The 27,937-nt window shown below is 34.8% G+C and overlaps 2 protein-coding genes across 6 annotated transcripts in view; one reads left to right on the top strand and one right to left on the bottom strand.

Moving 5' to 3' along the window:
• Window positions 1–4: 4 nt before the first annotated feature.
• On the bottom strand, window positions 5–27,937 carry LOC104357833 (translocating chain-associated membrane protein 1-like 1). 5 transcript variants are annotated; one of them, XR_006166064.1, is made up of 12 exons: window positions 21,128–21,316; window positions 15,984–16,044; window positions 13,448–13,566; window positions 12,549–12,665; window positions 12,401–12,459; window positions 11,520–11,604; window positions 11,134–11,204; window positions 10,945–11,049; window positions 9,387–9,530; window positions 8,401–8,561; window positions 5,241–5,424; window positions 5–214 (listed from the first exon to the last, which is right to left on the bottom strand). XR_006166064.1 is itself a non-coding variant. In XM_033003589.2 (12 exons), the coding sequence occupies exons 2-12, from the start codon at window positions 21,245–21,247 to the stop codon at window positions 5,351–5,353; spliced, it is 1,116 nt and encodes a 371-aa protein (XP_032859480.2). In that variant the 5' UTR covers window positions 21,248–21,297; window positions 27,934–27,937; the 3' UTR covers window positions 5–5,350. The 5 variants fall into 5 exon arrangements, 3 of the variants coding, with proteins under 3 accessions (XP_032859480.2, XP_042656772.1, XP_042656774.1); XM_033003589.2 differs by adding an exon at window positions 27,934–27,937 and having other exon boundaries at window positions 5–5,424; window positions 21,128–21,297; XR_006166065.1 differs by having other exon boundaries at window positions 5–5,424; window positions 9,377–9,530.
• ZMYND8 (zinc finger MYND-type containing 8) overlaps window positions 21,568–27,937 on the top strand; it is an 81,764-nt gene continuing 75,394 nt past the window's right edge. The window contains exons 1-2 of the mRNA XM_033003573.2: window positions 21,568–21,586; window positions 24,247–24,393. The gene's annotated coding sequence lies outside the window, so the exon portion shown is untranslated. The remainder of the gene's footprint in view (window positions 21,587–24,246; window positions 24,394–27,937) is intronic.

Genomic DNA, 27,937 nt, shown 5'->3' with positions numbered 1-27,937 from the left:
TCACTTTTTGGACACTACCATTAATTTTTATTGTGACAGTAACTCAGTCAGTCATCATTTTCCATCATCTATTCTTCTCCAGAAAACGTTTTCTCTTCCACACAGGCATCTCTCTACAAAACTAATTTGTCTCCTGAATTTTCCAAGATCAATTTCTGTTTGGACAATTAGCGCAAGAGAAACATCCCGTTTCTTCAGCCCATTTAATTGTTCTCTGCTCAGAGACAGAAAAAAACCCACTATGATTAACAGGCATTCTTTATAACAAGTTTTACATGAGCTTAGATTTCTTTCTGTTCGATCTATTAACAGGATTTTTAAAAAAAATTTATTTTTTAAATGTTTTGCAAAGAAATATTAACAACATCCTCATTAAAAAAAAAGCCAAAAGAAAAAAAAGGGCAAAAAACTCCCCCAACAGTTCTAGGATATGACATTTTCCAATAATACTCTGGCACAGAAGTAGCTTTCCATCATCCCTTCTTCCCTTCCCAAATTAGAAACAGACAAAACAAAAGAAAACAACCCTCTCCACTCCCCCAAAACTAAAATCCTCCCCCCCCCATAACATCTTTCATATTGGATTCATAAACTTACTTTAATTTTGGCTTCCCTATCTAACTAGGTTAAGCAGAACTAAGGTTTGTCACATTACCACCATGTTTTCTGGGTTTGAACTGGCACTTTTTGATAACTGCAAAATTTTTACTTATTGTTTTGATATTTTTTTTTCTGTACACTAAGTAATAGTTTGCAGCAGATTGATTGCAGACTGCTTGACTGGAGTTGAGGAGAATATCTGGTGTACTGACCCCGATATTACCATACAGACATCACAAGGGCTGAAAAGAAAAATTGTTCTGGCATTGAATGAGAAGCAAAGAAAACCAACACTGACAGAAAATGGGTAAAAGTGTTGAAGAATTGGAGTAGGTTCTGATTTTTTTTTTTTTTAATAAATCCAAAAGTACATACATACCTTCTTCTTAGACTAGCAATCCAGTTTGTGTGGCTAACTGCCTAATTGACCAGACTATCAAGAGTAACTGGTTTAGCAAAATAAACAAATTATTTAATGGTAACAAAGGAAATTAAATAACATTATAGAGTGAAATTAGATACATCAGAAATACATCCTTAGAGAAGATTATTTTTCTTTGTTTTTAAAGGGATAAAGTTTTCTTTAGCAGTATCTTATCAAATGAGTAACGGCAACCTTACATACGCTCAAAACTTGTCTCGTGCTATGGATTATTGATTATATATTAAACAATCAACAAATCCTCATGTAAAACAGTATAAAACAAAACATGTAAAAGAAACTAGTGTTTCAGCAAAATGTTATATTTTCAGCAACCATTCACTAAACCATAATTTTACTTTATACAGTGATTACGTGAATTATTTTTTCATAATGCAATCTTTTAAACCAACACATTTCAACAATAACTGTTTAACCAGAAAATGGACAGACATGTCAATAAACTAAAAAGAAAATACATCCTAAGGGGAATTAAAAACAAACCAGTATATTTGTTGTAATCAGACAGTCACGCATGTAATATGGAGTACACTGCTGGTTTCATTGAAAGAGTAACTATATGTAAGAATTTTAGGGAATAATTGTAACAGAGAAATGTTACAACAATATTAGTTTGTAAACATTTATCTCTTTCTCATGGTCAGTAAATTCATAAACTCGATTCCAGCTACCAAGGCCTAAAGCTAAGTATCTAAAAGTTAATGGTTTACAGTATCAGTGTTGTTTTACCCGTTTCTTTTACTGCTAGAATTTCTTTGTGGTAAAACATTCAGATGGTTTAAGAATGGAAGTATATGTGTGCTTTCAATTTAAGTAGATGCAGCAGCCCATTTTAACATTAAGAAACAAATATAGATGAAACATTGCCTTCTCCATCCGAATTCATTTATCAACAAAATAATGAAACTAATTAATTATTTACAAAGTTACATAGCACTCAACAAGGCTGAGCATTTAGAAATTAGCATTTTTTCAGACTTGCTTAAAACTCCAGCTCCCAGACAACATTCTGCATTTTTAAAACCTATCCTGAATAATTTCAATTTTTAGTAGACTTGAACAAGAGCAGGCAACAGCAACACTCTTGTCCACATGGCTATGCCACCATACAACCTCCTTTCTATTCCACTCTATGTGGCCAACTCAAAACCTCAGTAGGAAGAGAATGTAAAATATATCAGCTTAAGAAAGTTTCTTATTACTCTTAAAATCAAGACAACCTGTTCATTCCTATTATACAGTTCAAAAGCTGAGATACAGATTTGTAACATAAACTTTTCTGCATCACCTAGAAGATGCCCTTCCTTTAGAAGAATATTCAGGAGGTAAATCAACTCTTACATACCCACTAGGAGGAAAGGAAGGTTAGAAGTAAGAGTACTTATTTTATTTTCCCAAAGCAGGTGCACGGTAGTATTTTATATTTTGATGTGCACATGATTACTTGCAAAGAACCTCTAACATATGAATTAACTTTACAATTAGATAGTGACAAGATAGAGCATACAGTTCCTCTGAAAATCTTAAGATTTACATAAATTAAATATGTAAAATGCATGTAAAAAGAGCTTAATTCATTACAATATTACATCACTAGGGAACATGCCTCAACATCCGTGCTGACAGACTTAATGCAACTTCAGCAAAGGCCATATGGTTGAAACAAGAAGAAATGAGTGTCTAATCTGATTATTACTCTATGTGACATTCATAATATTGAAACAAAGTGATAAATGCTATCAGCTTATGTCTCAGAAAAACTGACAAAACTATATTTAAACAACAACAAAAAAAATCCTGACCAAACAACAACAAAAACCCCCACCAAACAAACCCCACCAAACATAACCCTAACACGCTGCAGTTTTTATCCTAGACCTCCAGAACAGGCTTTCTATCTTGTCTGGTTCATGGCACTTAGGACCTGTGTTTTTAAGACTTCGGAAGATCCTCTGCGACTTTGCAGTATTCTTGTTACCCTTGGTTTAGGATTTAGCTTTAATTAGGTCTCATTCATACAGAAGTACTTAGCCAAGAGTCCTACTGTGCATTTTGTTTCATTGACTTCATAACAAGATGCCTGGATTGACCTCAGATCTTGCTGTGACATGAGGGGTTTGGAATTAGTTTAAGTATGTGGTTAAAGAAAAGTAATTTCTAGATATTTTTGGCAGTGTTTCTGAAAGATGCAATCAAAAGAAACTGTCAAGCACTTGGGAATTCATAGTTGATGACCTATATCTCATACCTTCCCTATAAAATATTGTGCTTTATACATGGAACAATCTCCGAATGTGAGTTTTTTCTAACCCTGGAACAAACCAGCGAATTTTAATTTAAACAATGTAAAAGGATCTTAAAAAGTAATTGCAGAGATAAGCTCAGAATCATCTTAGTCTTGTAAATTTAAAAAAGAAAAAAGTTGCTTAAAGTACATCTGAGCAAGTGAATTCATTGTTTTCACCCAAGTTCTACTTTCCTGAGTTGTCATTCCCACTCAGCCAGAAACAAAAAATATAGCATTTAACAAAAAAAAAAAAAAAATCATCTTCATTATCATCTCACCACCACTTTGTATTTCAACTTTCACAGACTATTAGCAAGCCAATGAAGTACAAATAAAAAAAGTAAGAATCACTGCATATACGCTTGCTTTTTTTGTTAATGAACTAGTTATTACACCAACCTGCTCATTTTCTTAATTTGTAAATCCAGTGGCACTATCTTTATATGTGTAAACTAATTACACTGTGAAATTTGCACAAAAAATGAATATGAAACTGTCTAGTTTTATGCACCGAGAATTGGATACTGGCACCTAAACCACTGTCTGGATCCACTTTTGAAAGCCTGGTAACTTAGATGTGCACAAACTGAAATCTACAGGGAGTGCAAACTTACAGTTGCAGGGTACATCAAAGAAAACACTGTCTTGTGAGCGGCACGCTGAGAAATACTTGAAGGCTAAGCAAATCTCACACAGCTGCTCAAAAGATGATACTTTTATCTCATGAGGCATTCATTATTATACAAGTTTATGAAAAATATTAGCAAATGTGTTCTAGTTTCATGGTAAACATTTTCAGTAGAAATGTATAGGCTTATGTGAATTAATGTAGTATTCCTACAGTCTATTTGCACAGAGGGAAAGTTATGGCAAATAAGAAAGTGAGTTCATGAAACTTATCCAACATTGAGATACCAGCCTCAATTCTATGAGGGTTACTTAGAAAAATGCCATTCATCTTTTTATAATATAATCATATTAATATTAAAATCATATCCAGATAGTGTTCACATAAGGAGCAAATTAATATCTTCATAGACATAAACCCCTTGAGTCAGACTAAAATAAATTATTATCTACAGGTTAAGAAAGAAAAAAGGTTATGCTTGGTGAAACATTCATTGTAATACTGTTTGAGCACCTCTGCTGAACATCATCTGAGTAGACTCAGAAGTTTAAGACATGTCAGTTACAAATTAAAGGAAAACAGCAGTTGAGGAAAAATGATCTGGCACATGTGATTGCAAGCATGAAATACTTGCTCTTTAGAAATATTTGGAAGTTTTGTCTTCTATTTCAGAAGGGCTAGGATTATCCTACAGATTAATTGGCTACTTTTCCTCCCTTCAATCCCTGCCCCATACAAAATAGTATAATCCACTGCAAAATCCAACATTTTTCCCAAGACATACAATTTGCATCTTTACTAAATATTAGTCTCATCTTTATAATGAAAGAAGATTAGTGAAGTCCTGTCAGAATTTGCCCTCTCTTAATCTGTAATTGTTGAAGTGAAATCGGGTATAGGACAATTTTTGCTTTTTTAGCAGGCTACTTCAGATATAACCTCTTACTCCATGTAAGATGAATATAGAAAAAATTCTTGGGGAGGGAAGATGGGGAGGGAACAGACAGACATGGTTCGATCTTTCTGCTACAGAACTTTGATTTTATAAGAACAGATGAATAGGCAGGTAACTTCAATTTAGGCAGCCTTCTGAAGTGTCTGTAATGCAAATATTACAGAAATGTAATAACCTCTTCTGGTTCTGTGATCAGTTCAAACAGATTAATCTGTTTTCATTCTTAAAGCTAAGTGAAATTTGGAGATAACTGCTTAGTTAAGGTAGGTCAAAGACGATATTGTCATAAATGTAGGGTTATTAACAATAATATTTAAAAAAATATAACCTGATAGTGTCCATTGAAATAATAAGACATCCAAATAATAGCTCTGCAGGGTCAATTTTGTAAGTCACAGTCTTCTGTCAAATGTTGTCTTCTGATACTGGCTTGTACTATCATACAGGTTTTGATTTTCTTATTCTTGGCGACATTCCACCGTCTAATTTTGCTGCTCCATTGACAAAGTTAGCTGTAATTTTAAATTAAAGTACAGTAAACACACACAATTTTGCTTTACATTAAAAGATAGAGAAACTAGACCGGGGGGGGGGGGGAAGCTTAAGTATTTTTTTCAGTTGAAATTAACTTGGAGTTAGGAATATAAAATACTTAGGAGCTTTGACTGTACAAAGCTGATATGAACAGGAATCTGACAAAAGTTGCTTCTAAGTCTAGTCTGTCTCCAGGAGTGACAGATGCTTCATTTTATTTATTTCATTTATTAAAAACAGGGCAAATACAGAGTGGTCTTACCAACATAATTTCTTTCAGATTCCAGGGGAATCTTTTTGGCTTCCTGAGGTCTAACTTGCATCTAGACCATTGCATTATTAGCCACTGACAGACGGAACCCCAGGAATTAAATCTCAAGCCATACTTTTGCAGAAATTACTTCTACAAATTATCTGTATTTTATATCCTTCTTGTGTTCATTTTAAACATGCGTCTATCCTTGTTATAAGAAACAGCAAACTGTAATTTGCTATTTGCCTGTTCAAAATCACTTAAGGTTTTAGAACTCTATGGTGTCTCCTATCAGACATTTTTTTGAGCTCAGTGGTAGTTAGCCTCTCTCCTTACTGTTACCGTTTTCTCCATCTTTCTGGCAATAGTCTGTCTTTTCAGATAGGCTCATCAACATGGCATGCAATTTCTGGGATGTAGGTACACAAACAGACTTATACAATGGACGGTACATTCTAGCTGAGAGGTTTTTTGGTTTTGTTTTTTATCGCAACAAGGAGTTGAGTGATGTTTGCAGAAAAAAATAAACATTGATTTAAAATCTTTCATGAGCCAAATGCTAGTTTGATGTCCATAGTTGCATATGTATAAACTATGTTTCCTTTTCCCTTCCTCCATAATATGTGTTACTTAGCTTAGAAATTTAGGAATGGCATTGAAAATTAAGAATTTGCCATTTTGACTTATCTCATGTTTGCAAGATCTTCCTGCAACTCTCTGCCGTAACAAATTCAGCATCATTTTGTTTTTAGACTTTGCTACCTCAACAGGTTATTTATGAACATGTCAGCACAGAAACTGGTTGGGCCCCACTGGTAAGCTTTCTTCAGAGTGCCAGTTGCCCATTGTTATATTTTGATTACTAATTAACTAAGTATTAATCAATGTATCTTCATCTGTGACATGTTAGTTTAACCAGGATCTCAGTTTAGTTTTTCACCATTATTTGTTAAATCATTTTTTACTGATTCCTTCGGATTTTTTTACCTATTGTACAGCATTCTCAGTATTAGTCCCATAAGGCATGTGCTATCCTAGACAGTCTACTGTTTCACATTTACCAGATTTGTCTGTCATTAGAGTAAGAAGCTCAGGCCACAGCAGGAAGAAAAGCTGCAACAGGACAGATGGAACAAAGCAGTACATGAAGAGTTTGTGGTACACTTCTAGTCCTTCTTTTGTCAGTTAAATCTGAACATGATTATTTTGGCTACGTAACTCTCCACATCTAACAACTTCAAACATATATTCTTTTCCTATTCTATCCTGTGCAAATCATGCCTAACCACTGTACAGTCATGTTAACTACAAACGAGTCTGAATTCTCATCTTAAGAGCTGAGGGACAAGAGGAGACTACATTCAAGGAGACTAAGGAAATGATTCATGGCTCATGCCTGCAACTAAACTAGTGGCTTCAGTGGAACCCAAGATCTCCTCAGAATATTTCTAAAAAGTATGAATACTTTTGCCATTAGAAAAAAGATAAACTGATAAACAACATCTTGCTACATATGCAGAGCGCTGTAATACCTGTGCTATTCTTTGTTTTGTTCAATTAAAGCAAACGTGATACTGAGGTTTGACTTCACTTCTGCTATTTAATCATCTTGGGAACTTAAGAACTGCACTAATTTCATAAAATAACACATTAAAGCTATGAAGTTATTAATCTGGAAATCAGAGAAGGATCTGCAAGATTGGAGAAAGAAAAAAAGAAAAAAAAGCAGCTGCAGCTACATTCAGAGCTGAAAGGCTGCTCTAGAATGATAAAGAAAAACAATATTATGAGCACATTTGTGGTCTAGAATCTTCCAATTGATTTCAGCTAATGCTGACTCAACAAGAAATCTTTGAATGAAAAGAGCTTCAACCCCTCTTAGTAGAAACAAATACATAAAGATCAACTCCAGAAAGAGAGCCAGCCTGTGGTAAAATTCCCACGAAACTGCATTTTTCAAAGCTCTACCCAAATCTCAGAAGTGATTCTGAATCTTTCATACATAAGTCTATCCACTGCTTTCTATATATCTGCTAGCAAGGATACAAAATTTCACTCTAATAAATCTTCATAACTCCCATTTAACTAATTTAATTGATATAACATTGGAATTTAGAAATTATACAACATCATATAATTAAAAGCCTTCCTCCATTAGTTGTTCTTCTCTAGCTACTATGATGTTCCTTTTGAGTTATTTTCCAGTGGGTTTGATGCTCTTTACATGATGTGTCTTTATATAGAAGAACAAACAAACTTAATTTTAATCATTTGAAGCATAATAGAAGCAGAATTTATAAAATACAGTAGGGATTTCAGATTTTTTTTTTCTGTTGTTAAATAAAAAAAAAATTTAGCAGCATTGTAAAAGACATTTAAAATTGAAAGAAAACTCTGTTATCATTAAACCCAGTTTCATGAAATATTCCTTGCATTTAGATTAACATAGAGTTCAGTGAATAATCCTGCAGATTACCCAGGGCTACCACTTAATACAGTTAGCACTCTGTGTGTTGTCCAGTTAGCAATATGAAATAAGAGAAAAACAGGCCCTAATGTTTGAAGAAGCTATAATATCATCATCTATATTCTCTGAATGGCAAAAGACAGATGTTTTTTGCCCTTTTGCAGAAAGATACGAAGTTACATCTGGTATAAAAACATTTGGCCTAGAAACAACTTTAAAAATTACATCACTGACCTCTGTTTGGTTCCTTTTTTGTTCGTTTGTTCTTTGTGTTAGTTATTTTTTTCTTCGGAACCTGGTTCTTAACATGCTCTCTCCATTTCTTCAGCTGAAAATTTATAAATTTCCACATCATCCAGGCCTGTGTTAGACAAACAGCACCCAGGCAACCAACCCTAATAAGATTTAAGATTTTTAAGACAGTTAGGTAAAAGTTTCAGTTAAACATTAATAGACTGCAAATCTGTACCTATCTTTTCTCCAAAACTCTACTAGTGAAACAATTAAAATCTTCATGCCATGGGAAACCAGATGTATCAGAAGGCTTTACCCAAGACAAGGTGTGTCACACAAGAAGTAAATGGAAATCATATGTAAGAATATTGCTAGAAGCAATCAGGTTTATCAAGGAGTCATGACCATAGTTTTCAATGGCTGATAGGAAATGGTGTCACTGAGGCCCCTTCTGCCAAGCAATCTATGAATGAGAAATCACATAGATTCAAAATCCCTCCCACACACTTGATTATGGGCACTAAGTTGTAAGGGTGAACATTAAAGTGATGAGCTTATGCTGAAAAATCAATCAGATTTTAAAATTAACAAGTAGGAAAAAAAGCTATATAAAAAAAATTTTTTAGGAAGGCACCAAACAAATAATTAGTTAAAAAATTACGGATATTAATATCGCCAAATGATACTATGTCCAGTATAGACAAAGGGGAAAAAAAGTTTAATGAGATGATTATCAACAATTAATTTCAAAAAGTTTCTTTTTTTTTTTTTTTTTCCTTCTTTTCTATTTCCCATAAATCCTGTTCTATTACTTTTGTGAAAAGATAAAAAAAAGAGAACAAAATTTCCCTTCCCTTAAATCTTCAAGAGGAAAACATCACCCAGGGAAATTCTTCAAAACACATTATCATCCTGGATTGTTTTATTAAAAAGTATTTTGAAATGCTACATTATACAAACATGAATGTCTACTAGCCTTGTTATACCTCACAGGGAGTACATTGAAGTTTCCGTCTGCTATGGAAAAACCTGGATTCTCTACTCTTGCCAGACCAAATCCAAAGGTGAGGACAGATAAAGTTAGGGTCAAAAGACGCACCATTACAAAAAGTAAAGCCCAAATGGTAAATCTGAAAACAAAATAATGAAATTAATATGCTTTCTCCTTTTAGTCCATTTCTTTTCAATATAGTCAAACATACAAAGAACTTTTCATTAAAATTCTGTCAGCAACAATAGAGAAATGTCCATGGAGGGGACCAATAATTACAGAAAAACTTGGTCATCTGCAAACATTCAGTCCTGCCTCATTATACAATCTTTTGACTAGAAAGCACAATGAAGTAAAAAGATGCATCTCAGGTTGGCATTCATGCTCTAAGCCATTTATAAGTAATGGTGATGCTGTAAAGCCAGAGCTGACACTAAAGGTATAATATACATTTATTAAACAGTTGGAAGAAAGACAGAAATGTTTATCTCACTGTTAAAGTCTTCATAAGACAGGAAGATATGTTTTCCTAATTAGTATATTTAGCCTTCATGCTTTTGGACAGCATATAATGAAAAGCAGATAAAGTCAGAGCTCCAAAAACGTCACAACTAAATATGACATACAAAGGAAAGACAAGCTAACTTTCTCTCACTTTCCCTATTTGCATCAGTAAACATTGATTTTTTGCAAAGGACATTCAGCATACCTATTTAAAATGTTAGCTTTAAGGAGCAACACAAACAAATCTTGTGAAAAGACCATCAAGAGCAGCAGCATTACGCTGCTTTAAGGGAGGCTGCCTATATAAAGGGATTGCCTGAAAGAAAGCAAGGCATTCATGATAATCTCTTCCAGCTGGGCAGTCACTCAGAAAAGGAAGAAAGAATAAGAGACAAGTACACATAAATGGGACATGGCTGCTTTATTCAATCTAGAACCTCCATAAGTCTTTGCATTCAAATGGTGAAATCTATCCTAGCATGCCACACAGTTAAATACCTCAGTATCTCATCTCTTTCCATTCTCACATGTATTACTTTTATACCTAATAATTCTCAGAATAGTTGAGAATCTTACTCAAGAGATGTATAACTGAAGACATCTCATCAGCCACATGTTTTGAGACATTACCTTTTGCATTGTATTATTGCTTCCCTTTCTCACCTTACCAAAAGGAGAGAGACCTGCAAGAACTTACAGGGAATGCTGCTTTTATTACTTCTTCAAATAACTGGTTTTAAAAGCAAGCGTCCCTAAACACAAACATGTATGAACATTTAAGCAAACAGACAACTTACAGAATCAGAAGCCAATACATAGATATGTGAGATGGGACCTTAGCAAAACCTTATAATGATGATCATGAAGTGGTGTATTTGCTTCCTTGATTCTATGTAATGACAATGACTTGCTTGTGAATCCAAAGCAGATAGTAGTGGACACTGAACAGATGATGTTTGCTACCTGAGTACCTTTACACACATGCAAATCCATTTATAAGCAATTAGTAAATAAAGTTCTGAATTTTAATTAATACATGCAAGATTTACCCTTTTTGCTTGTTTTCATCACTGAAGTAGAAAAGACGTGAGGCATGAAAAATGAGTTCTGCTAAATAGTGAGGTACCATCAGAAATAGCCCCAAATGCTGCAAACTATAAAACAGAAAAGTTAGAAATTTTAATAAAATTATTAAAGAAATAGATCTATCTACTCAAAACTAACATGCAAATACTTACTTTAATATATAGGCACCAGAGATATGAGCAATGTAAAGGCAAATATAACATAGCTGCCTTGGAATATCTTCCTAAAATTAGAGAAATTATAATAAATGCTGTTATAGTTTAACTATAAAAAGAAAAATCCTATCATTCATTAGATTTGATTATTTTTCACACTACTGTATAAATTTCCAGAAATACTGTCTGAATCAAAAACTACAGACCACCTAGACTAAATTAGATAAGAAATGCAAGAAATGTAAAAAACATAAACAGTATATGAATAACTGAATATAAAAATGTTAATGTGTACATATTTATATAGCTAATATAAACAGAAATATTGAGTAATTGGAAAGCATAGATATTTAATTAGCTGTATTGACAACTTCTCTCCATACCTTTCGGATCTTTTGGAAGTATAGCTCCGGCAGTGCATGAAGCCAATAGGCTATCTGACAAATATAGAAGAATTTTACCTGAAAACTAAACAATAATTCAGGTTAAGAAAACACAAGATGATGTGTTTACAAGTTTTCAGTGTGAAATACGAGATTTTATTTCATTATCTTAAATTAATTAATGCTGACTTATTACAGTTTATGATTCCTAAATTGCAGGAACCACAAATACAGAACAACTCTACGGTGACAGTTTTTTGAATTAGCATCCATAACCTTCTTGATAGCAAGTTCTGAATCACCTTTAGAGACAGCAGGAAAGAAAAAAGACCAAAAAACCTAACACAGAAACAGTTTATCCTGTGAGCAGTGGAACTCCCTTCATAAAAAATGCATATTATCCCTTTTCCCTTTATCACACTCACCTGAGAAAAATGGGGGAGAGGTCACCAGACAAACAACACAACTTTGTAAGTCATCTTAATTAAAAAAAAAAAAAAAAAAAAAAAAATCAAGTAATAAATCTCCTCTAATTTGAAAATTCAGTCTCCGACAAAGATGTTTCTTTGGTGTGAAACAGTTCAGCAGTCCTATCCTATCTTGCAAAAACTTTAACTCAGCTACTATGGTTAAGTTAAAGAAAGGAAGAAAGCTAAGAGCACATGTTAAGTAGCTCTTGGATAAATGCTCAATTCATCAAAAACTACCTTTGGACGAAACAGCTGACAGTTTTCAAACAAAATAAAGTATTTTCATCTAGTTGTCACTTTTGTAAGGTACCAATGTCACTACCCTATTAGTGGTTCCCTAAATTTTGGGGTTGTTAAATATTCAGTGATTATAAGTACCAGATCTTTTCAAATTGAAAATAGAACACTTACAGCATGCGACAATGGGGATAGTCTTTCCAGAGTGAGGTTGGGTTCATCATGAATTCTTCCTAAAGAAAAACACCATTGATTTGAGGACCTTCTTAATACTTTAAGTCTATTTTTTAAATAAAAATAGCAAATAGAGCGACTTACTTACTGCATTCAAAATACTTGCTCCCCATATAAATGAAAACAAGTAGAAAAATGCTAGCTGTCCTGATTCATTGAATTTGCTGTGCTTTGTTTTTGACAAATGCAGACGTCTATTAATTTTCTAGAAATAAAAATCAGATCAATAAATGTAATTTATAAAACAAGAAAGCTATTTAGGAGTTGGCATTCACTCCTGATTTTTTTTTCTTCCCAAATCTCCCATTCCTCAATCAAAATACATAACTCCCACCATTTAAGACCTTGATGAAACTTAAAAACCATTTGAGTTTCTGTGGCCCAGATTACCTACTTGTGAAGACGTTCTAAGGCCATTCAATAATAGATCATCTTCACAATGGCTTTAATAAATTCATTTTACTTTTCAACTGAATTGGTGCAAAAGAGCACGCAATGAATTCTGAGCTCCCTATCTAAACACAAACAGAAATCCATCACTGCAGTAATTTTTAATCTTCTGAATATATCTTATGAATCTAATGCAACTGACCTAATTCACATATATTTCAAGTAGGGCATCAACATTTAATATCTGTTTTTTCAGAAAACTATATATTGATTGAAAGAAAGATTCAGTGGTTTATACCATTAATAAATTGAAGAAATACCACTATAAAAATGTCATAGAATCATTTAGGTTGGAAAAGACTTAAGATCATTGAGTCCAACTATTAAGCTAGCATCACCAATTCCACCACTAAACCAAGGTCTGTTTGCATTTCTGGCAAATAACAAAAGGATTGATGTAACAGGGCTTCTAAATGCTAAACCATTCATTGTACCACAGCTTATACTTCACTTGGAAAAAAAAAAACCTTTGACCAACTGATGGCTAAAAATAACATGTTCATAAACAAGTACATTATACTCCAGTAAACAACTTACATCTAATACGTACTCCTGGATTACAGCATGCAGATTAATTGCTACGAGCATGTAGAAGAAGATTGTGGCAATGTCTTTTGGACCATAGTCATAAAAATGAAATTGCTCACTGTTGTCATCTAAAAAAAAGAAAAAAAAAGGTATATATTTTTACATTTTTATGAAGGAGCACTGTGTGCAACTGAAAAAGGGCAGTAGTGACCATTGTTCTTAGAAGTTATGCTAAGTTGATACAGGATACAAGTCATAAATCTTACATTTTTGAAAATTACTTTTTATGCCCAATTAGATAATTTGGAACATCTTTTCCTTCAATACAATGATATAGCTATAAGCATAGAACAAACAATTGAGAGCAGTATACACTGAGCTGTAGCTTCAATCCATTTCTTTTATCTAGGCTGTCAAAAAAAGGAAAAAAAAAAACACGAAAGAAAGAATGAAAGGAAGAAAAAAATAAAGACCCACACCCTATACTCTGTACTTTGGTAGAGACCGAATGAGATTCCATCTTAAGAAGCATGACCTTACATAGGAAAAAAAAAACCTATATAGTGAGGAACCCTAGTAGTTCAACGCATTTGTAAGTAACTTCCCCAGAATTAGTAATATGTTCCTATAAATCAAAATCACCAAAAAAAAAAAAAAAAAGAGAATATTCACACTGTTACAAAAATATTCCAAATTTTTGTATTTACTGCGTTTAAGTGTGGGAAACTTACAAATTAAATTCAATTTAAAAAGCATGTATCAGGAGCAGTAGACCTAAGGAAAGCTTATTTTGTAAGGCTGTCTCTCCTTTGGTCCACAAACACCTACTTCAACCATCTCACTTTTCTTTATGCATCTGAGATACTGCAATGGAAAAGAAAGAACTTGTACTACAACTAATCAAGAGCCATGCTCATCTGCATTTGCAGACTAACACATCTAGCATTCTTCCGCGTTCACTTAAGAGAGGGCATTACTTTGGATGTGTCTTATCTACACAGCCGCCACTTTTCATAAGCATCAAGGATTTTTGTTTTCTTTAAGACTTCTACCCTTTGTCAAACGCTGTGTTGTCCAAATGCAAAATGGCAGAAATACAGACATCAAGCAACTTTTTTTTTTTTTCCCTAAAGGAAACAAGGTAAAAAGGTGTCAAGGAAGCAATTACTGCTTCCTGTAACATGAATGGTACATTAAGGTCCTAATGTACAGGACATCCATATAACTTTAAGTGTCAGATGTCCTATTTCTATGTTTGAAAGCAGCTTGTGATATAATCAACAACCAAGTAATTGCATAGCAAATGTTAGTTCTGCCTGGTCCCTAGAACTGGTTTTCAAAATGGACCTTCGCTAGTAATATATTCACTATTTTCAGAGGACCAGAGTGGAGACCTCAAAATTGCTTGTGCAGAACTCATCCACACCTCCTATTAAAACTAAAGGAAGCTATACCTTATTCATTCCATTGTATGTATGCATATATAGACATACATATAAACACATGCATGCACCAAACACTATGAAGAAGTCACATCACAGGCATCATAGTAACAAACATGGATTTTACTTTTGTCTCCGCTATAGGAGATTGCTGCTTGCTTGATGATGCTCAAATATCAGTAAAACACAAGTCTACTGTGTCCATCTCAAGTGTCAACATTAAACATCTCAGGAAACATTTTAAAAATATATATATATTAATTACTGCAGGCAAAGTTGATCAATGCACTATTTTGAACATATTAAATGCAGTCAGCATGCTACATTATTTGGACCAGTCACAGCACAGAGGTCTCAAGTTTGGAAGTTAAGATTAGAACAAATGTCATAAATCTAGCTAATTTCTCTGGACTCTAGTTCCCCATCTTGACTAATTCTACCACAGTACCTATTTTTTCCAAGACATTGTGCAGATTAATTCCTGAAAAGATTTGAAAGTTACCAATACTATTCAGAAAAATTAAGTTACCAAATAAGGAAATTCCAGTAGGTGCTTATCACTCTTGTGTATAGTACAGCAGGTATAAAAGATTAAAAAAAGGAAATGTTTTCTGGGAAAAAAATAATCAATACTTTCTCCCTTTGTTATTTAAAAACATGAACGAATCAGCAACATTAAGTTACTTGAGAATAATAATGTGATATTTTTGAAATGTAAACCACAAAAGCCCTTACTAACAATCTAAGAAATCATGAATAAGCAAGATATATAGAAGATTACCAGAATATTCTGTTACTTGATGACTCCTGTTGATTGTATCAAAAAACTGGAAAGAACGCATGCCTTTCACATTAAAATGCAAGTTAATAGCCGTGTTACATATGGGAAAAATAACCCAATATTATTAAAAAGCAACTGAGGAAACACCACAATGTTTCAGTGAGTATAGCATTAGTAAACCCAAATGCAGATAGTCAAATATGAGAGTTCTACTATTTTATAGAAGTGAAGTGACTTGAAGTCTTGAGGGGAAAAAAGAGTAATTTTTAATAGTTGAGCTATTGCACTACTAGAAAAAAAATATTAAAATATTTAATCTCACCAATGGTATAGGTGACATTGTACTGCACAGCAATAAAGATGATAGCGTACTTGGCTGAGGCCTAGAATTCAACAAGAATCAAGGAAAAAGCATCAGATTTTTCAAACAAGCTAGACTATAAACACTCAAAACCAGAACATCATGCCATCAACAAATGTTCTCCCACACATGATTTAAATCAAAGAGGTCCCAAATGTGTTATTAATCTCCCACAAATATGGAAGCTTACCTTGTTGCAAATCTTTTAACATTTGCTTCCTATGGTCAGGACTTTAATTATGTCTTTTAGCTAAGGATCAAATTACTCATTGTTCTACTAAATACTTTAAAGTATTTAGAAGTATAAATGGCTTTCATTTATTTAAAAAGTTAAAAGATTCCCTATGTTAAATCAGAAGGGAAGTTTCACATAACTTTGCAAGATATTAAAAAAAGCAACATTCTAGCTAAATGCCCATCTAAGTAAATAGAGTATTCAAAACATCATAGTAGAATTATAAGATTCATCAATTTCTTTTATGATAAAGCAAGCATTTTCTAAAAATGACAGTACAATCAAAGTAACCAATGGTATAATTTTATGTTACTCTTTCTCCAGTGGCAAAATAGAACTTTCAGTCATCTCTACCTCTTCAAAATGTCTTCCCATTCCCATGCTGCAGTATATTTAGCTGTTAGCTTTAACAATGGAACTGTTTATAATGTAGATTACCCTATAACCAAATGGTAAGAGGTAAATATGCTTGCTTAGTTTAGTTGAAAACATTTCTTTATCTGATTTGAACACCTCCAAAAAACATACTGTTGTGCTGATGTAACTGAAAAAGTAGTAAGCTCTAACACAGGGATATGAGTGGAAGGGAAGAAAACCAAAACAAAACACCCACCCAAAACCCTCGTTCCTTTGCTGGTTAAAAAAAAAAAAGAAAAAAAAAAAAAGAAAACAAAAAACCAAACAAACAACAAAAAACCCCATAGATAAGTACATCCTACACTGCCAATAGCAAATACATTTATTATGTTTGCAGGCACTATTATCTAGTTCATAAATCAGAGAACTGAAACAGGCATAATCTGAAAACTGATGTAAAAGAAATATATTCTTATACCTTTTATGCTTTCTCTTAAACTGATCTTCACAGATATGACTTAAAACAAAGAAATACAAACTAAACAAGAAAGCTATTTTCCTCAAATGTTACACCATCTAATTTCTGAAAGTGTAACTAAGAACATTCAGGACTATATAAAACAAACATTAATTTATCCAGCTACAAAGTTAGCAAGAGGCACAAAAATGCAAAATAAGTTCCTCTGTAGGAAAAAAAAAAAAAAAAGGCAAATTGTTCAGTACACTGGGAGTGCACCTGTGAAATTAAGCAGTAGAGTAGTCATAATACTGAAGAGTACTCTTAAGAGGAAGTCTCATTACAGTAAACGAAAGTACCAGTTTTTCTGGCATATAAAATTGACTTTCAGACACTGCAGTTCTATGAACAATTTAACCTTTCATAAACCAGCACTACCATCAAAAGGAGCAATCCTGCCTTTCTCTTTACTACCAGTTGCTTCTTGTCTTTGTCCCAGACTCATGCCATCAAAAGTAGTGGTGTGGTGAATTAGACAGGAAAATTATACAAGTTAAAACTGAACCAACAATACAGGAGGGAGGAGAAAACTCTACTAATCTTAACACTGATGACTTTCTTAATATGCTGCACTGCTCAGCTACAGAAATTATTCTGTGTACTTGACAGGGAAAATAAGCAGCCAGCATCAATACCAACTTAAAATGTTCATGGAATGAGAGTGTGAAAAATTCATTGCTCCTGGAAAGACAGGGAAAACGTAGATAGTTACATAGGTATCGATGTCATCAGCATCTAACTAAAACAAACATGCTTGGTTTCACTAAGTCATCACTCAGCACCCCCACCAACAGTCTCCCTTGTGGAAGGGCATTCAGGCAGCACCATGTAACTTCAAGCAGACGTCTTCATTAGGAAGCTTTCCTGAGAATAAGAAGAGGGTGATAAGAATCTTTGCTAGAGCCCAGCAAGGTAGCTTTTCTGTCTGTCTATGAGGCATAGAACTTAATACTACAAACAGTTCACTCTGCTGGAAGTATGGGAGCTCCAACAAGTGGTATTCTGTGGCATTCTGTGGCAAGATAATCACAGATACAAAGATGGTGTAAATTGCTCTAGGAGAAAAGAAATCGTGTGAAACTCTGAGATAATACTAGAAGCTTAAGAAGAACAGTAAATACTAAAAGAAAGGTTTCTTTAGACAACACGGCCCACTGTTGTCAAGAAAAGGCGTAGGGTTAGGCACATAAAAGACTATAAGTATTCTTGGAGAAGGAAGAAGAAAGCAAACAACAGTTAACATGCTAAAATTTAACTTCCGCTTTTCAGTATGTTATAATCAGAGTGAATCGCCCTACATGCATCTATAGACCTCATAATAATCAGCACTGTTAAGGTACGGGAAAGTACAATTAAGGTGGATAAACAACCTTAAAGAAATCCTTATATTTCAATTTATCACATTCTGATGCTCCTTTATAATTTTCACCTAAGTATTGGTTTTTGGATGGTCTCATAGAGATGGGCAATTGAGTGTAACATAGAAAAGAAACCCCTGTATTTACTGTAGTGATACTATAGTGTATGTAAGCCCAAGAAAATCATTCAATAGGGAGTCAACTGTGAAAAGTCTCATTGATACATTCTTTAGCTTATTAGTGTATAACCTAGGGTACCATGGCCTAGATTTGGAAATCTGTCATTGAAGTCTGAAATCCAAGTAAGCATAAAATGCTGTGAAAAGCACTGATTTAAAAACAAAACAAAACGTTGCCCTTCATGGCTTCAAACTTAAAACCTAATAATAATTTCACTTTATTATTGAGAGAAAATCAAGACCAAAAGAAAATAGACATAACAGCTGTTTAGGCAAGTTCAGTAACACTTATGAAGCACACAATATAGAATCATAATAGATGTCACCAAAATTTACTGGAAAAAAATCAGTAGTTTTGTTCATTTGGCAGCCTGGATTACTCATTATAAAGATGCTATAAGACCTAGACAGTGAACAACAAAAATATAGATTTCATTCAAATACCTCCAGTATGCTTTTCTGCAGTGAATAAGGGAGAAGTGTAATACAGAAGTCTAACCTGTTACATAGCACTACTGTTCTTCTGCCTAATAAATGATATGTGTTTTGATCAGAAAAGTAATTTTTGCATCAAAAAGAAGATGCAGACATTTAAATTCTACATTAAGAAATATAATAGTATATATTCAAACAAGCACAATAAAACCATATCACAAGTGACACTTGAGTCTAGTCTGCATTTGAACTTTTAGAATTCTGCTGAACAGAAATGAGATAATTTGCTAATTATCTTTGGGTGTAACCAATATTAACGCACTCTTTTTCCTCTAAAAGAAATCACCTTCACCAAAATAATAACCCTTATGCCAGGGGAGCTGTACAGTCCCTTCCAATACCTTCCGTGTTACAGAAATACAACTTCCGTGATGTATAGAAAGCCTGAGTTAAGACAAATGGAATTCAGAGATGGAACTCCAGAAGACATACTGGTTTTCAATGGCAAAAAGACACAGAGCAATATCTTTTAAAGTACCACATATAAAGTTCCACTTGGGATCCCAAACGGGATTTACTTTATCCCAGGTGCACACATTTACTTTCTTTCTTAAAGCCTTTATCACCTGAGTTGCCAAACCCCTAGCTTTTTTTAATGCTGAGATTGGGTTACAGACTTAATACATTAACTTTTATGACATACTTCTCCATCGATGACACAATTTATTATACCTCAATACTGCCTTTGTCCATCATTTAGAAGGAAATTAACTGACCATCACAACTGCTTTCTCTATTTCTGTCCTGTATCCTTACTGTTTTCAGAAGTGGGTCAAGATATACAGATATATATAGAGAGAGATATATACACACACACACATAAAAATACAGAACACCTGCATGTATGTATTTTATCTCAGAATTTAACAGTACTTTTTAAATTGTCTGATTTTTAATCTCACCCAACTGATGGGAAATGTTGAAATATTTCAGGAAAGTATTTAAGTTGTGTGACCAATAATATTTCAGTAAACTAAGTTGTCTATCCAGAATTTAAATTCTATTTAACAAGTCCTATCCCATACTCAACACCAACATAAAATATTCCTATAGCAACACACACAAGACCGTTGTCCCAAAAACGGGAAAACAGATGCCTAAGAGAGATGCCTCATCCATTACCCCAGAAACTAATAAGCAGCTTACACATGGAAACAAACATTATAATAACTTTCAACTAGAAAGGCAAAGAGGAATTCAGAAGTTAGGCTGAGCCTGTCTAATTCCACATTTTTCTTAAGATTATCCATCGCTAGGGAGCTGAGCCAACAACAGCAATAGACTGAGCAGTGGTGCAAAAGGGTGACTAGCAGTTTTTAACTACCAGCTGGTTAAGCATGCTCAAAACAACAGAGAATGTCTGAAATCATCTTTATAACAATGTTCCTAATTGCTTTACCACGTGGATTTTGAACGGGGAAAGGGGGGAAAGAAAAAAGTAAATAGGCACCACAAACACACATAGAATGATTCTGCTTTAAGCAAGGGGGCTTGAGGAGCTTTATAACTCAGGAGACTGGAACTGAGTAAAAGGAATCTTATAGAAGTATGCTAGGATATAAACATATGCAGAGACGAAGGAAAAGGGGACAAGAAAATAGGAACAATCTGACAGAAAAGAGTAAGAGGAGGTTGCATAGTGAGAGTGGGAGCTGGCAAAGAGAACTCAGTAGAAAAGGGAGTATGTGAGCTGGGTCAGGACAGAGAGAAGTGAAACTTGCTGCACTCGAAAGACAGCCGAGACATGGAGAGTACCCGGGCCTCGGGGTAGAGAAGAAACACGGACATAACCCTGGAGCCGGACTGAGGTAAGGCTGAGCTGCTTGGCAGCGAGGCTGAAGGGAACGGGAGGGAAGTACGGGGGAAGCTCCAGAGCGGGAAGCCAAAGGCGCCGCGGCTGCCCCACAGCAGAACCTGATGCTGCTCGATTCGGCAACCACAGGCCCCCTTACCCCGCCCAGTACCTCAAACATGAGCCCCAGCAGGAAGACCATCACCAGGCAAGACGCGGTGTCCGCATGGTTCTGAATGACGAACTCATGGCTTAGCACCACCAGTCTCTTGTTTTTCCTGCGGAACCCCATGACGGTGACAGCTCCCAGGCCCGGGCAGCCCCACTGAAGGAGTGGCGCCGCTCGCCGCTACTCAACAGCCGTCACCTCACGCACGGTAAACACCGCCAGCCCAAAAGGCCCACCCCCTTGCTAATTTTGGCCAATCAAATTTAAGAGCGCCCATGATTGGCAGTCCTGGAAACTAATCGTTAGGCGGTCTGGAAGAGCGGTTTCTAAGGAGGCGGTGCTTCGGGGGCAGTTGGACACTTGCGGCGGGAGACGGGGTCCGCTGTGAATGACAGAGACCCCAGCCAATCCTATGCGCGGATGGGCAGGGCTTGCCCGGGCGGCCGGCGCGGGCCCCGGCAGGTAGGGCTGGTGCGCGCCGCGGGCGGGCTGGGCGTTGAGGGCGCTTCCGCTGGCGGAGTCTCTGTGGAGCGGCCTGGCCTCTGGAGGCTGAGCTTGCTGCACATCCCGCGGTGCCCAGTTATCTCTGCTCCCCTAAAGCCCACGAAGCAGCTTGGTCGCGCCGCTCTCCTCACGAGTCCTGGGACTGCGGCCCGCCTCGGCCGTGGAAAGGGGCTTCTCCTCATCCCCCTCCAGAGCTGAGCCGTGCTCTCTCACCAACGGCTAGACAAAAGGGAGGAAGCTGTAGAGAAAAATTGAGAGAAAACGGGTTCAGAGTGCTTTGAAGTCCTAAAAATGTGGCTGGTTGGCTATCTGGATGGGTTTCGGGGGGGAAACCATACCAATTTATCAAAAAAGGTCAATGGAAGGAAGGGTGAAGGCCAGAGTGTGACATGGCATCCCAGAGAACAGCGTTGGCACAGAAAATAAAAACTAGGTCCCATCTGGCAACTGGGTGTCTCCTTTGCTGTGTGGAGCATGGCCTCAGCTGACTCCAGTGAAGAGAGGATCTGCCTGGATCCAGCTGCCAATTAGGATCTAAAATTAAGTTCAGCTGTAAGGTAGTTTTGCTGCCTGTTGGTTCTTCAATGCTCACTGAAACGATTTTTTAGTATGCCTAAATTTGCTTTCTGATAAATGTTTTGCTTAGTTATTGAGGTTGGCTATACTTCTTTTCACATCCTTATTTTGAGTTTCAGGATAACATACTGAGAAAATGAATTTAACATTTAGAATTGAGAATTGCTACAGAGTACAGGTGCTATTTGTTACGTTCATTTGGGAAAGCAACTGCCATGCATGTTCTTTTTCTCAGTTGAAAAGAGGAATTTAAAATACTTGTAGTAAGAATTTCATAATTGTTTAGTATAATTGCTGCTTTTCATTTATTTTTTTAAAGCTACAAAAACAATAGTGACTGAGAATTAACTGTGACTCAGAACAGTTTATTTTCTTCCAGGAATGCATTAGAGAAAGAAGGAAATAATGCTGAATAGTAATGCAAAACAAGAAACAGGAACTTAAAACATCATCTTGTAACGCAGAATATATTAATCTATATATCAGAGATATATACTATATATACTATACAGATATATACTATATCAGAGTAAGCAAGCTAGTTTAGGTTTTTATTGGCAGGAAAGATGTTTTTCTAGAAGATACCTAGTGTAGGTGTTTAAGAATTGTTCTATATTTGAGTAGTTTCTACATTTGTAACTTTATAAATAATTTTACCTTCAGTACAAATTTCAGCTCTTATACTTGCTAAAGTTCCAAACAAGTACCATTGAGGTTTTATTTTTAAACAAAACTAAAGCAATTTAGCAGCAGATAACTTCTATGTTTTGTTATTTGCTTACATAAATGCATGCTTTCTTTAGGACAAGATATCATTTAATACTTTACTCAAATTTAAGGTTAATAATTGATCTAGTAATAAGGCTACCTTGGCAAAATGAATCTTGAGGCAGTATTGCTAGCTATAAGACTTGAAGGTTTAGACCATGAAATATACAAGACAATCAAATAAGATAATTTATAGTAATATTAAACTAGTGTTCAAGTACATGCTTCAAGAGACATACAGTGACTTCTGCTCTTCCATATATACTAGTTTAAATTTTTAATATAGACATATCCTGTATGCTCAAAAGGAGATCACAGTTGTCTAAAGTGATTGTTTCAGTTGACAAAAGGCTTGAACCTGTTTTTGCAGTAAAACATTGTGTGTAGGAGGCAAGACAAAAAAACCCCAAACTGTTGCAATTTCACTCTTTAGAACCTTGTAGTCAGGTTCTGTTTTTCCTTTTCTGGCAGTTGATGACAGCATCATGTTAAGCTAGTGGTGTCCCCTTTTACTTACCATGTGTGTGATACAGTGTTTTGATAAATCTCTACTGTGGTGAACTCTGTCTTTGGAAAGTAAGTAAGCTCTGTTTCTTAAAGCAGTGTACAGGTGTATAAGGAGAAACCAGTGAAATCCCATACTTCTATTACACTTATTTTTTCTTGTGTATTTACATAACTTAGAATATCTAATATTTGGAAACTAAGATAACTGGATGGATTTACATAAGGACAAACACTTATTTTTTCTTGTGTATTTACAGAACTTAGAATATCTAATATTTGGAAACTAAGATAACTGGATGGACTTACATAAGGACAACTCACTTATTTTTCTGGCCACCTACTTTCCTTCCTAATCTATCATTCTTTGTCTATGCTATTTACGGTCTAAAGACCCAAGGGTTTTTTTTATCTCTGTTATATGTGGGCCCATTTCACCTACAGCCCAGTGTGGAATTTCCATTGTCCTATCTTTTAAGCAAACAAACTTAGCAAACATAGCTATTCTTATTTTCTTAGTTGCTTTTTCTAGTAAAAAAGTAAACAAAACAAAAAAACTATAGCCTTCAGTTAAGAAAAGATCTCTACTTTTCTGTTGTTTTGTCACTTTATGTATTTAGTCAAGGAATTAAATAGAAAATTAGGAAGTTGTGTCTCACCAGCCACCTAGGTTAGAAACAACTGCATAGGATTTAATACTTAGTCTGCTATTAAGTTTTGTTGATTGGTTCTTCCATATAGAAAGCAAATGAAATCAATGTCTTTTGCAGAGTTGTAGAAATCAACCAGAGATCTACTTGACCACATGGAAGTAGCTAAGAATGACTCCTTTATTTTATGCTTCAGTAAAACAAGATGAGATAATTCAGAATTGGAGTAAATTCGGAGAAGAAAGAAGATCCAGTCATTGTCACGGGGTAAGTAAACCCAGTTTGAAAATCACAAGGCAAATACATTCAAATTGGCTATATGATTTCCTTTTATGTGTTAAAAGACCATCCAAGATTGGGATTATTTATTTGTTTGTTCGTTATTATTTTATTGGGCATTGTATCAACACTGAATAGTACAGAGACTCTAACAGAATTGAGGATTAAGTAGACAAGATAGATTCACTGTGAGGAAGAATGATGCCCTGTAAGCAGTGCAATGGCATCAAAACACATTCATTGTGTTCTTTTGGGACTTTGGGATGGGGGAGGAGAGATTACTTAGGAAAGGATTAACTGGGGAAAAACAGAAGAGGAAAGGGACGTGTACAGTAAAGCGTTACAAAAGTCAGATCAGGGCAAACAGCCATTGGAATGATGGAGTGTCAGGCCAACTTGTTGACAGATCTTGAATTGCCAGAGGTTCTTGCTTTGCATTTTGCCTGATTTAGAGGTTAGAATCTACAGGTGATTTATCTCTGCAGTCTTTAGCTACAGTCATGTGGCAACAGTAAAGGAAGTATTGTCTTGGTGTGACCAAAATGAGGATGATCTTCCTTGATTTATTGTGGGTGAAGGATTGAGCTGTTTGAGCCTGTTTTGCTGTCTGTCTGTTCTTAAAATATGGGGTTTACAAGGCAAAATACAAAAAGATTGGGATTTCCAGTGTATATGTTTGTAAAATATTCTCTTTATGCTAAGCATTTTTCCTGTCCTAAAGCTACTTGAATTCCAGTTTATGGAACATAAAGGGCTCTACCTTAATTAAAGGATAATGACAGATACAAAGTAAAACAAAGTGCAAGGTATGTGTATCAGATGTTTTCACTCATGCTTTACTTAAAATTAAAACTTAAACACAACAAATTAAACAACTGGCATTTAATGGCAAGCAAAATAAGATCCAGTGGCAACAAAATCTATATTAAACCCCAACCAAAACCAAAACACAACCCCCCAACAACATGTAGTTAAACAATCATAACTGAGATTAAAGCAACAAAGGGCCTATTAATCTCTGTGCCTTTGGAAATAACAAATTATCAGATGAGTTAAGAGGGGAATTTCTCTGTCACACTATAGTATTTCATAGCATGAAATAGTTTTAGTCTTTCCTGTAAGGTATATGGTCCAGTCATTTTTGCAGACAGGACTCTAGGTGAACGAGTGGTATGTTTCTGTACGGTATTTCTTGCTTCTCTTTCCTCTTCCTAAACCACTACAAAGCAAGTTTCTATTTTGTAAGAATTAAAACTTGTGATTTAGTCTTTGCATAACAGTGTTCCCAGTTTTACAGAAATTAAACTGCAAAAAGAGGATAACATTTGTAGCATCAAATGTACAACAGTGAATTCTGAAAGATTCTGTGCTACAGTTTGAGAACAATCTGCCTATTTCCTGACACTCTACTGTCTCTGAAAAAAGAAAACTGTGTCAAGAATGTACAGGGTAGGTCATATAATTGGGACAGATTTGTGTCTCTGCTCTATAATTAAAATTCTCAATGGGAACCATACGTCAAAAAACCTTTTACAATTAAACAGCAGTTAAAGCCATTTTACTGTAATATGCAATTGAATGATAATTGTAGAGCCTTAAGAAAGGCAGGAAAGGAAAAGGTACTAGATTTTAGGTAGAATGTAAGAGCGAAAAGCTATCTTGCTGTTATGTGAAAAACAAAAGTAGAAATCCAGTTCAATGTCTGCATCTGGTAATCAATTACTGGCTGTTATGTAATGATGTGCAATTTCTGTGGTGACTGATTGCAGTTTTTATTTAGAATCTATTAAGCAAATAAATATTCTACTTGCAGAGCAGGTGGAACAACTACTGAATACATTAAAGCAGTAGTGCATTTTTAAGAGATCATACGTTGAACGCAAGCTCCTACATCTCTATGCTTTTATGAAACATTTTGTTCTTATGAAAAAAACTTTGATTTTATGAAACTCATTTGTTTTATTCTGAGACTGGTTCCTCCTCCCAGACTGAAAATGCGATTGCAGTCTAATATCACTTCTTTGTTTTGAAGGGTGTCTGTTAGCTGAAGAATTGATTACAAACTAGTTGTAAGACTGTATTTAGACAATCAAATGTAGTTAATTTTTTTTGTGATGGCATTAGATGTTTTCTAGAAGGGAAGGAGGGGTAGTGAATTAGAAGTAGAATGACTGGTTTGGGGAATGGTTATTTAGAAGAGACAGATTATAATTTTAATATAAAATTATTTTCTGGTTTATTTTCTAGTACTGTATTGACTGTACAGTTAAAAAAGGTAGTGTTGGAATGAGCTTTCAGATCACAAGAAAAATGCCACTCTTATTGATGTTTCAGTAAAGGCTTTGAGTTAAAAATTGCTATTTATAAATACTGTAACATATTATCTTACTGTTGTAGTGTGGCATGAAGATGGTTTTGATGTCTAAAATGCTTCAATTTTTCATATTTATGCCGAAAGCCTCTGTTTGGTATTAGTTGGGCTGTTCTTTCTAAGGTATTTGAGAGCTCTACATAGTTGAACAAAACGGAGAGATTAATGCTATTTAATGTAGTAATTAAATTCTCCAGATACTGTCAAATTCTTATCTGAATAGAATCTACTTTAATATACATTAAAAAAACCCACAAATCTCTATGTTGGTTTTTATTGGTTGTAAAACCCTGTTTTCATGTTTAGTGCATTTTATATATATCTGCTTGGCACTAAACCTGCATTGTTATAAAACATTTATGTTTACCTCATTTAAATGGTAATCGTTTAATCAACTGATATATACAATATATCTTTAATCACCTATTTCCATATACATCTTTGTGCACTTAGGTGTTGTTTCTATTGTAATGTATATTTCCCTTTTGGAATGGAGTTTGTATCTCTGGATTTGCAGTGCTCCAGAAAGTAGCTTTCAAGATCACCACCTGATTAAAACTATTATATTAAAACTGTTATCTCAAAAATTACATTCTAGAATCTAGAAAATGTGAACACTTGCATTTGATATTACGTTGTCAGAGTAATATGTGCTTTTTCTAAAGCTTGGATAATGATAATAAATTTATGACATAGGTTTTCAGGCTCTTGCATCTTTGGCCATGTCTGTGGCAGATTTCTTTTCAAACAAAACTATTTTAAGGAAAACTTAAACTAAAAAACTCTTAAAACCTTTCCAGAAAACACTTCACATTTGCATGTTATTTTGTAGAAGTATTTTATTATCATTAGTATTAGTTTATCCTCATAATAACCATTTCCTTTTCTTCCCTGATGAGTTAATAATATAAACAAACAAACAAAAAGTTGCACTTTATACTTGTTTTCCTAATTTTTAAGTGACTGGCTAATAAAGGAAGAATAAGCATATCTTCAAATGCAGTATATACATCTGTACTAGAGGCAGGTTCAGAGTCTTGAATAATTACCAATATGACATATGGAGATTGCACAATGACCAGTAACTGGTATTAGGTTTTGAATAACTTTGTTGCTCTATATGTTGTTTCCTCTACCTCTCCCCGCTCCCACCCCACCAGG

This window comes from Tyto alba, unplaced genomic scaffold (assembly GCF_018691265.1).
Source record: "Tyto alba isolate M040663 unplaced genomic scaffold, T.alba_DEE_v4.0 Super-Scaffold_33, whole genome shotgun sequence".
Taxonomy (NCBI): Eukaryota; Metazoa; Chordata; class Aves; order Strigiformes; family Tytonidae; genus Tyto; species Tyto alba.
Note: the sequence above shows the minus strand (reverse complement) of the source record. Positions and strands in the feature narration are given on the sequence as shown.